General features: G+C 37.7%; 1 protein-coding gene across 3 annotated transcripts in view; it reads right to left on the bottom strand.

Annotated features, from left to right (window-relative positions):
* Positions 1 to 483: 483 nt before the first annotated feature.
* KIDINS220 (kinase D interacting substrate 220) overlaps positions 484 to 10883 on the bottom strand; it is a 75452-nt gene continuing 65052 nt past the window's right edge. For all 3 annotated transcript variants that reach the window (XM_065631427.1, XM_065631426.1, XM_065631428.1), the window contains 4 exons: positions 8988 to 9128; positions 7106 to 7204; positions 5636 to 5884; positions 484 to 2913 (listed from right to left, as the gene is read on the bottom strand). In XM_065631427.1, coding sequence (XP_065487499.1) covers positions 1642 to 2913; positions 5636 to 5884; positions 7106 to 7204; positions 8988 to 9128 — 1761 coding nt within the window. In that variant the 3' untranslated portion in view covers positions 484 to 1641. The remainder of the gene's footprint in view (positions 2914 to 5635; positions 5885 to 7105; positions 7205 to 8987; positions 9129 to 10883) is intronic.

Raw genomic sequence — 10883 nt, 5'->3', positions numbered from 1 at the left:
GTACTTCTGTAACACTCTGATGAATAAATTTTAATTCAACCAAATAACGTACCAATTTAACAGAATCCAAAACTGCACAGCTCACATTTCCAGTCCTGCTAGTACAAGACATCCATGGAATGACAAAATAAAGAGCCTGGATAAAGCCAGTTTTTCTCAGTTGACTCTGGCATAGAAGAGCATTCTCTTGGTTTGGATAACAAAGGCCACGACCACATGGTCCCACTGGAGGCATCTGGCTGGAGATACATGAGGGCAGAACCAGAGCTGCGCAGAACCACCAGTACAGGTCAACAGCCACAAACAGCAGGACGACTGCTCTGGGCTCACAGGAGGTGGCAACTCCATCTATGAAAAGTATTTTTACACTTGGTGCTCATTTAATATTGTAGTAATAACAATACTGTTTTAATGCATTCTTTTTTAATTAAATCTGTGAAGTACTTTAACCAAAACAATGTGGATGTAACATTTTTATCAAGGGAAGAAACAAAATACCACAATAAATAGAAATTTGGACACGAACCAAACATCCCGATTTATTTTTTATTTTCTTTGTACTACCAGAGTCTAGTTTGAACAATTCTTCCTCAAAAACATGCATATTTCACTGGACAGTACAAGTATTCGCTACAATAACATTCAGGTACATTACTTAGATGACATAAAAATCTTCAAATATCGTACTTCAGAATAAAGAAGCTGGCATACAGCTCTGATGGGATTCCAAAAAGTATGCATTATTTTAAAAATGGCAAACACCGCTTATTTTTCTTTCCCTAACCAAATGATAAACACTGTACCAAGGAAAGATCATGCACAGCAACAGATGCTCCATAACTTCAGACATCACGTTCATACTTTACCCTTATAATATTTTAATGTAGCTCAGGTGGTTGCATCTATTTAGACCACTGACTGTAAAATTACATACCTATAATAAATAATGGATCCACTAAATCAACGATAAGGTACTACCTTATAAATAACTGCCAATTCCAATGACACATGAAGACAATGTTCCTTACAAACCTGATCACCACTCTACCCAAAGTTCACAAAGTCAACAGCAATCACTGAACATACAGAGAGTAAAAGCGTACACTTAGCCAAACAGGTATCTTAACACTCGGATTTCAACATATGTAATATATGTTTTGCACATTAATCCATTAATTAATGCAAAGTTTGGTAAGGGTGTCAGAGGCTGCGATATTTAAATTTCTGACATCTCTTGCTTCAAGTGGCAAAGATGCACAGTCTTTACTTGCAAGCATGCAGACTTAACTGGAATGTTTAGAAGGGATAAGTAATACATATCCCAACAGAAGAGTATAATCACATCATAATTTCAATAACTTCAATAATTAAACCATACTTCTGTAACGTCTGCCCCTGACCAAACCGTTGCACAGTATCTTAACAAAGAATTGGTTTTGATGCTGACAAGTACTGCTTTTGTTTGGGGGGAAGGTCTGAAGTAATTTGCTTCTTGTTAAAATTACTTCTCTACAAGAAAATGACTGAAAATAATCTAGACCTTCTATTACAATATTGAAAGCTTAATGTAACCACACACTGACAAAGAATTCCAAGCAAGCCACAATTTGTGGGCATACTCTGTTTTAACCTGGTTGCTTTTTACAGGATACTCTCTCTTTCTTCTCCAAAACTAGCCCCTTCTGAGGTGGTAACAGTGTGGAGCTCAGATGAATCTTTTGAAAGCCTGCTGTAATTTGAACGCTGGCTCCGCTTGTGAGGAACGCTCTTCAGGTTCTCATTCTGAACGCCAGTTGAATTGGAACCCGAGCCAGGGTGCAGGATAATTTGAGGTGTATCTCCCAAACTTTGTATTTCTTCAAAATTTTGATTAGCTCGATTATTTGGAGCACTGTTATTATTTAGGGTTACTGTACTAGGCGTTCTATTTAAATTGTAGACTTTCTGGCAAGCTGGCCAGTTCTCTTCTGGGCTACTCGCTATCAAGCTGCTTTCAGAAGGGCTTTTCTTATCTTCTGAGCAAATAGACATGCGAACCACAGCTGGATCTTGAAGGCCACTAAGGCTGTGTGGAATTCCTCTCTTTCCACTATGACTGTCATCTTCAAGCTCAATGAGATTTGCCTTTTCAAGTTGTGAATCATCTGCTCCTTCATTATGGAGGGAATGATTTGGAGAACTTTCGTTGGATCTTACACCAGAATCAGATGAATCCTTTTTATCCAACAGGGCATCTGTCAAATATTCCTTTGCTTTGATGAAGGTTCTAATAGGTTCAGATCCATGTTCTGGAGATTTGGGCTGCTTCTCTATTTTGCCATCTGTTTTCTTATCTTTACCTTCCTTAAGAAGTGGAGTATTATCCGATTCCTCAGTTCCTGACTCATCTTCGTCACTTGGAAGTTTCTGATACCGGAGAGTAACTCCCTTAAGCTTTAAATCTGCAGCCTGGAAAATACTTGTTCTTTCTGAAGACTTCTTTCCTGGGAGAAGCTTGGAACCAGACTGATCGGATTTTTCATCTTCTTCGGTAATAGGATCCAAAGGAGATGCGTCATTAGTAGAAACACCTGAAGTACTGTAATCAACGACATCATTTCTTTTCAGCAAGAAGGACTTTCTTCCATCATCTTGTTTCTGTTCACCATCTTTTCCTTTTTCCTGTTCTGCACTAGAATGCAAGGAGCCCCCTGATGTACTCTGCCCCATATAGAAAGCACTTGAGCTGTGTGGGGAGGACCTACCGCTTACTGTAGTAGAATTGGCGCCTCCTTCTAGCTGTGACATTTGAGCAATATACTCTCTATATGCATCTCTGTATTCTGCCTGGACCTTGTCAGTAAGCTTTGATATTTCAATACTAGAATCTTGAGAGTTAAGGCTTGAAAGACTTGGAGTTCTACGAGTTTGTGACTGAAAAATAATAATAAAAAAAAGATAAAACAGTTAAATAAACTATTTGTTTTGACTTTTACTCATATTTTTAAATAACTCAAAGCATCAAGTATGTGCTTAAATGATCCTTTTTGTTGTGAATTGATTGTGCCAGTGAAACTGTCAATGCTATCATTAAAATATGGTTACTATAATCACACACATGCAATCACACACAAGTATTCTTACTGTTGGTCCCCACAGCCCAAGTTTTCCGCAAAGCAAGCATTTTATCCAGTGCATTTGAGGCTCTTTTTGAGCGTATTACAATTACATTTGTATGTCAAGACAGGCTTTTCTAATACATTTTTATGCATTTACAAAATTAGCATTTTATATTAAAAAGGCAGCAAGAGTTCACCTAAATGCTGAACATCTCTCAAAAACACTTTGAAAATACACCCATCCTACATATTTCAATGTATTCCGGCACAATTCCATTGCATATAGCCAATTTTAGCAAAACCAGTTCTCAAACCTATACTTCTTTGCTCCCACCTCTGCCCACTTTTAGTGTTCACACAGAGAACTCCTTAAGCATAGAATGCGAGGCCATCTATTAAATTCTAGAACCAAGGTCTAGCAGACAGCTGAACAAGGTGAAGAGTGGATTGTGGCTGAACACGGTTTTGTGTCATGCGTATTACGGGCTGCTCACTAACACCAAACAAAAGACGTACAGTGCCCAGTGCATCAGAGCTGAGGCGCTGGCTTAAGCAGTACATACTTTAGGAAACCTATTCAACTTCACACTGAACAAAAGATCAGATTTTGAAAGACTTTTGAGGGATTATGTCTTATTTGGGGCAATACTGAAAATAAACCACATGTCAAAAGCCTACCCTTCTATAATACAGGAAAACATTATTTTAAAAAACCCTAAAAAACTAAAAAGGCTCCAGTAATTTTAACAAGCTAAATATAAGCAGGGAAATTAATGTGTGGATTCAAACGCTGTGAATTGCTTAATCATATAGATACATGCTCTTGGTCCATCCTTCTCTTTCTCGACCCCTATTTTTCTTTTCCTCTTTCCCTGCTCTTATATGCATCCTTCTTTCCTTGTTTCTGTTCATCATCTTTTTCTTTTTCTCATTCTGCACTGGAGTGCAATGCAAACCAACATGTTTCCTTCTCAGAAGATGCTCGTAACTCCCCAAGCAAGCAATATACACAAGATCTGCAGGTTTCCATTCTATTATTCCCTCTATATTACTAAGCAAGTATTCCTGGCAGCTGTCCATAAGCTCAATAATTTTGTATATAGACTAGAATACTGGGAAACAGCTAAACATGACTAACTAAAGCAAAATGGTGTTTAAGTGATTTCTATCTGCCATGACACCTAAGCAATTCAATGCCTAAAACAAAATGCAAGAATGTCAGAAATATTAACACTTGATTATTTATGCATATTCACTACTATTTACCTATACTCACAGCAGTGATGGTTCCTCACCAAGAAGAGAACTATTTGATTTTATTGTGCACTTCCAGGAGAGAATTATTTGATTTTATTGTGCATTTCCAGGAGTACTCCTCCTTTTTACAGAGAAGCAGCAATATTCTTTCTAAATCAATATTGCCTGTAAAAATTCCAACAGGCAAATTCTAATGTTTTCTTAAGGACAAACTACCTTTCTCATTCTTTTTATTTAACTTCAGATAACTACATGGGCATCAGAAGCACTATTTATTTAAACTTGCATTTTAAAGAGTATTTTAAAAAATATTTTCTTGTACTTCTTTCTGCGCTTTTGACACAAAAACAATGTAACAAATGTGAATCATGCCACATGGGTTTTGAAAAACAAACATTGATACTGCTCTGCTGGAAACAGGCAGGAAGGGTAGTCAAGATCCTACAAACACACACAAGTGAGCATGCACACGCACAGCAGTATCTGGGACAGAAATCCATCTCTGGGATATACATCTCAAACCTCTTTTCAGCTACAATTCTAAATATTAATATCACCTATAGCTACTATTTTAGGGGGTCTTTTGATGCATCTTCAAGATTTTCTAATTTAGTCTTCTAAAACCAGAGATTAAAAAGTTGTAATTTTTTTTAAAAATTCTGTTCACTATTTAGATACCAACTGAATTGTCTAATTCCCTAAAACAGACAAAAGAAAAATCACACTTTTCAGGTGATTTCATTAGATACAAAAGAAAATTGACCATAACCTATGGCAGAAACTGTAGTTAGAGAAAGATGTCAGCTCTCAAGTCTATGAATGCATGGCCAGGACAAGGCTCTGATGTCACGGAGCACTGTAGCTGCATATTTGGAAAAAACTAATAAATGCATCTGTAGCCCTTTGAATAGCATAACATCTGGCTAACATATAGCTACAATATTTCAGCACAAAGTCTGAATACTATGATAAATACAAATCTTGCAGGATGCCACCCTAAGCAAGGTGAGAAAAGCATGATAGCTTTGGTTTTCTTTCTTTTGAGGAGCGATTAGTGGAACAGATGAATAGTTTTCAGATGGCAAAAACTAAAGACTTCGACTCTGAGAGTGTGATTAGAGTTTACATCTCTGCAAAACTGTTTTTTGCCACGACTGAGAAATGAAAGTACCTGAACTGTCACACAGTAGACTTTTTTCTTGACCTGTCTGTATCTAAGAACAGAACAACACTCTTTACCGTACAGGTAAGCAAGCAGAATACATTTCTCTATTAAATACCTGCCAGCTTAAGTTACTATGGCGTGGAGGAGCTTCATCAAGACCAATTGTGTTGAGTTCTTCGAAGCTGAAGTTAAGTGTGTAGGGAGCTTGACCAGAAAGACCCGTGAGCTCAGTGTGAGGCAACTCAGCGTTATGCCCAGGACGACGAGTAAGTTCACTGTGAGGCATCGCAGCGGTGACGTGCTCAGCCGGTCCACGAGGATCTTCCTGAACAGCCTGGTTTTCTGAATTTCTCATTTCAAGTACCTTAACACAAAAAAGGGACAGTATGAATGTAATGATATAAATATAAAAAGTTCTCAAAACTGTTAAAGAAGAATTCTATTAAAAATAGGAACAAGGAATTCATGACTGTAAAAATATACTTGCATATGTGGTTGTGGTCATCGAAAAGTGAAGAAAAATCTGTTCACAGATGTACTGCATTCACTGTCTTCACTGTAAATCATGTTTTAATATTAAAGATTTTTATTTATTTACAAATTATTCTTATTACTGGTCAGATCCTTAAAAGAATTCATATGCTACAAAACACTTCATGTAAAACAAAACAAGGTCAGTGATAAATTCTGCTTAAAAGCAAAACCAAACACTTCTATTTTATAGCTTAGTCAACCTGAATCTAACAATAAATGTCACCTTTTAATTCTCAAGTGTTTTCAAGACTGATTTAGCAGTTGAGAGACATACTGTAGTTTCAGAAAGAGAACTGGCAATACACTAAAATACTTAAGAGAAAACACAGTTCTGTGCTGCATAACCCTCGCTGTAAAACTGTCATTTACTCTCATACTGGGAGGAGGGAAATAGGGGAAATGAGATATCTATACAAATGCCTCAATAATAGTATGCAATGCAGCATTCTCACATTATACAAGTATGTGTCAATCAAATAACGTACATTTACCTCATTGGCTTGATTTTTAGCTTAAGTTTCTTTAAAATTATGCTAATGCAATTGTGCCATGCATGTCTAACAGCCTGGCTGTCCACTTACTTGCACTAATACACAGGGTGTTTCAAAAAGATGGACCCAATTTGAAATCACTACTGCTTTGAAACTGGGTCCACCTTTTTGAAACACCCTGTACTTTGAACTCCCTAACTTTTAACAGAAGGACAGAGGCTTCAAAGGGAATTAAGTTCTCATAATTTCGTTAAAATAGGCAAATTTAAAATGTGAAAATGGAACCCGTACAGGGAAAAGATCTTAGAAAAAGAGGAGGCAAAACTTCAGAGTTCACAATCAATGAAGATGAAAATCCATCGGCAACCAGTTCTTCATTACGGTGCTGCTCAAGGCAAAAAGACGAAGTAACAAAATAATAAATGCATCCATGTTTTAAGATGATACTGATCATCTTAAAGGTGATAATAACAAGAAAGCAAAAGGAAAGAGAAAATGATAAGGTTCATAATGAAAAAGATTAATTTATAATGACCTGAATATTGAAGAGAAAGTCTTACCATGCTCCTGAACAGATGCCAGTCACCAAAATTCATATTCATTTCTTTTTTCAGTTCATCAATGTTGCACTGAGCCAAGACACGACCATTTATATTTGCCTAAAACAATAAAACTAAATAACGTGAATTACCAATACAAGACTTATTGCACGGCAGTAACAGACTAAAAAGGTAATTAAAATAAAATATATTGATGGGGACTACTTGTGAAATGCCCCAACATCACTCTTAAGTCCAACCCTATAGGACAATAAACATGTGTTTGTATAGAAGAATATTGATTGATGATGGACAGGAAGAATCTATGTGTCATGAAAAAATTGAAAATATTAAACCACATTCAAAAATGTGTATATGAAAGGCAATGATTGTGTTCTATAAGCAGACATAAGGAAACAATATATCAGTGGCAGAAAATTTCACAGACAATAAACCACATTCATCTGCCTGGATTTCTCAGACTCAGAACACAAACTGACTGCAGATGCCCAAGTATCTGAAGACAATCAGACAACTAAGTCCCAGGCATCCTCTGACCCCTGGCTGGAGGCATCAAGTGCTACCTCCACCAAGTTCCCTCCCAGCATAAATACAGGCTGACTCAACTCCCATCATCAGAAACACCCGGGCACAGAACACCAGACTTCTTGCCAATTTTCACCATCATTCAGAGATCAACGCAGAAGTACTCAACCACTGTCTATGTTCCAGGAAGGTGAGTCCTTATGTTGGGCACATTTATACAGCACTTAACTTCCAACGGCACCAAAACTTTATCCAGAAACTTTTTCATTACATAACAACGAGAGGTTTTTGGTTTTATACCATGAGTCAGTGGATGGACAGAATGTAAAAGAGAAACCATGTCTTAGCAGAGTGGCCACAAAACAGAAGACCCAAGTTGAGAGAGCTGCTCAGCCTCAGGGATGTCAGTGGTTTTGTTCCCATATCCCAGCAGATGGTCACAATCAAACCAGGAAAAAGACCAGGCTGAGCCATTTTCTTGCCTCCTTTTTTATATTATTTGTAGTAAGAAATGTAAGAATATAAATAAGAGGAATCTCATTAGAGATAACTGATGAGCACATTCTTTTAGCACTCTAGAGCCACTGAAGCAACTAGAATTTTTTCTCTTAATGAGCTGCAACCTGACATCCTACTTCTTGCTTTAAGCAACATTGCTGAAGCTTCCTGTGGTAAACCTGCCTCTTAATCCTTGAATCAACATCCTCCCTGTATTTTTTATGATATGATAGGTACAGAGACAACACCAGCTCAGCAAAAACATTCCTAATGACAACCTTCAAATTTGCCCCTTCTTTCTTTGTAAAAGGAGCACACAGAGCGGTGAAAAAAATTAACGGAGACAAAAATGATTCTGTGCTAATGTCTCAGAAAAAAAGGCAGTAACAGAAAAATATACAGTGGCTTTTTTTCTAAAGCATATATATATGGGATGTGATAAGAGTGAAATGGAACCATTTTCACCACTCATTTAAAAGAGATGTGCCAGTTTTTCGGGTGGGGGTAGGGGAAAAGGGATGTTGCTACCTGGATATTGAACACATCTGCAACCCTATTTATCTATACATGGCAATTCTGAAAATATTTTTCTTACTTCTTTTCTCAAAATAACCAGTCTTATCAGCATTTGTATTTCTGAGTCTGTTTTTCCTTTTAGAGAGAGAGCATTTTCTCCTGAAAAATATGTGCTTGTATTAAAACATCCTCCAAACTTAGCATGTGTAGAAATTATGATGTTGTTTGGACATTTGATGCGTTTCAATAAACATCTTCAAGAAAAGAGGCAACACAATATTTTCTTTTTCTCCTGTATCTCCATGTTTAGGTACTAAATACACTAATGAAATTCAGCTGATACCTTTCTTATAGTCGCAGAGTACTGAGGCAGCATGCTCTGGTCCAGACCATCTATCTGCTTCAGCTTCTCGCACACGGCTTCCACACTCATCGTGCTCAGAGACACGTGGGATGCTCCTGCGGTGGATCCTGCGCCTGCTCCCTGTAAGAAGGGAGAAAATGCGCACATAAGATTTGCTCAAATACTCAGCACACCCAGAATTTCACAATATACACTAATACAAATCAAGCAGTGTTCAACTACATTTTACAATTAAGGGATGAGAATAAGAATGCACAGGCATTTTTAATTACTAACAGAATATCTATATATAGGGAAATATTTATAGGTATTTATATCAGAAAAAACACAGCCTCTTGAGTCTTGCCTATGTTATTTGAGAAAAGCAATATAAAATTCAGAAATATTAAGTAAGGGTTAATCAATTTCAAATGCACCTTTATTCAGTTTCCCCCTGATTTTAGTAGTTAGTTTGGTTTGGGGTTTGTTTGTTCGTTTTTAAATAATGCAGACACAATTTAGATTTTCCTGTCTTAAAGACTTCGGGTTTAGTATCAGAGAAAGATGACCTAAAACATAACTCCTCAATTACTTGGATTCAATGGGCAATTTTAGCAACATTTGTCCACTTTCCAGAGATTCATTCAGCTCCATTTATGCAAGACCAGCCAAGGGGCTGTGCACCACAGTGCGCAACACTGCCACTGCCCTCCAAGGCACTGTGAGGATGCCTCGTATATCTCAAACTTTGCCAAGATTTAGGTAGAAATTATTCACAACTCAGATCTGTAACACCAAAGTTGTCTGGTTAATGTTGCCAGCTTTTGGGAATTTCAAAGAAAGTGCGGAAAAAACCAAAACAAATGCACCTGCAGGCAGTCAGTATACTAAGACAGTGTATGTTCTCAAAAAACTCCCACATTCCCCACTTGGATGGGGACCTGTGCATTTAGTAGGAGCAAAGTGCAAAGCTCTAAACCAAGACAACTGGTAACTACTCCTACATTTATACAGTCCTAAAATGACATTCGGCCCTTGGAAGGCAACCGCGAGGCTGATGTGGCCCCCGGTGAAAATGAGTTTGACACCCCTGCTCTAAACTGTTACACTAGTGATTCCAAACTCCTAAAAGCAAAATCAGAACCATTTTCGCCAGCTATGAAATACTTGCATTCCCTCCTCCTGGGAGGGAGGCTGCCCCTTCCCCTTGTTCTGAATGTCAGGTTTTGGTTTCTGCACTGTAGACCATGCACCAAACAGAGCTCATTTTGGGAGGATGCAAAAGAGCTTCTAAAGCTTCAGAGCTCAGCATCACATGCCTAAACCTGGGGATGTAAAAGTGCATTTTGACTATCCAGAGTTCAGTTGATCAAGTTCAACTGTATTCCGCAAATCACCAGTGAAGACCAATTTTATAGCTGCAATACTTTTTTTCCCCGTTTTTTATTTAATTACTTCCAAGTTATCTAATCTTTCAGAATTAATATAAATTAATAGATCCAATATGAATGCTTATGAAAACCAAGGACTGTCACACAGACTGGCATTAACCATACCTGAATTATCTAAACCAGGATACTTAAGAAGAATTTATTTAACTATTAATTCCAAGGCAGCAATCCAAAACCCCATTATCAACTATCATTTAACCTCGGAGTTATTTCTAACTTACGGTTACCGGAGATACCCTGACCTGGGGAGGCAGGCATGTTCCCCACCCAAGCTATTCTGAGTTTCAAACTTTAGATGCTATCACATGTAAATCTCCCAGAGTTCTCTGCCAGATGTACTTGAAATGGACTTTAAACTGGCAAACTATCAACTTTACTCCAGAACATCCCAGGAGGCTGGGGGGGGTGGATTTCAGCCTCACAATTCACACACTTGCTTGAAAAC

This window comes from Caloenas nicobarica, chromosome 3 (assembly GCF_036013445.1).
Source record: "Caloenas nicobarica isolate bCalNic1 chromosome 3, bCalNic1.hap1, whole genome shotgun sequence".
Taxonomy (NCBI): domain Eukaryota; kingdom Metazoa; phylum Chordata; class Aves; order Columbiformes; family Columbidae; genus Caloenas; species Caloenas nicobarica.
This window is presented reverse-complemented; position numbering and strand designations above follow the sequence as displayed.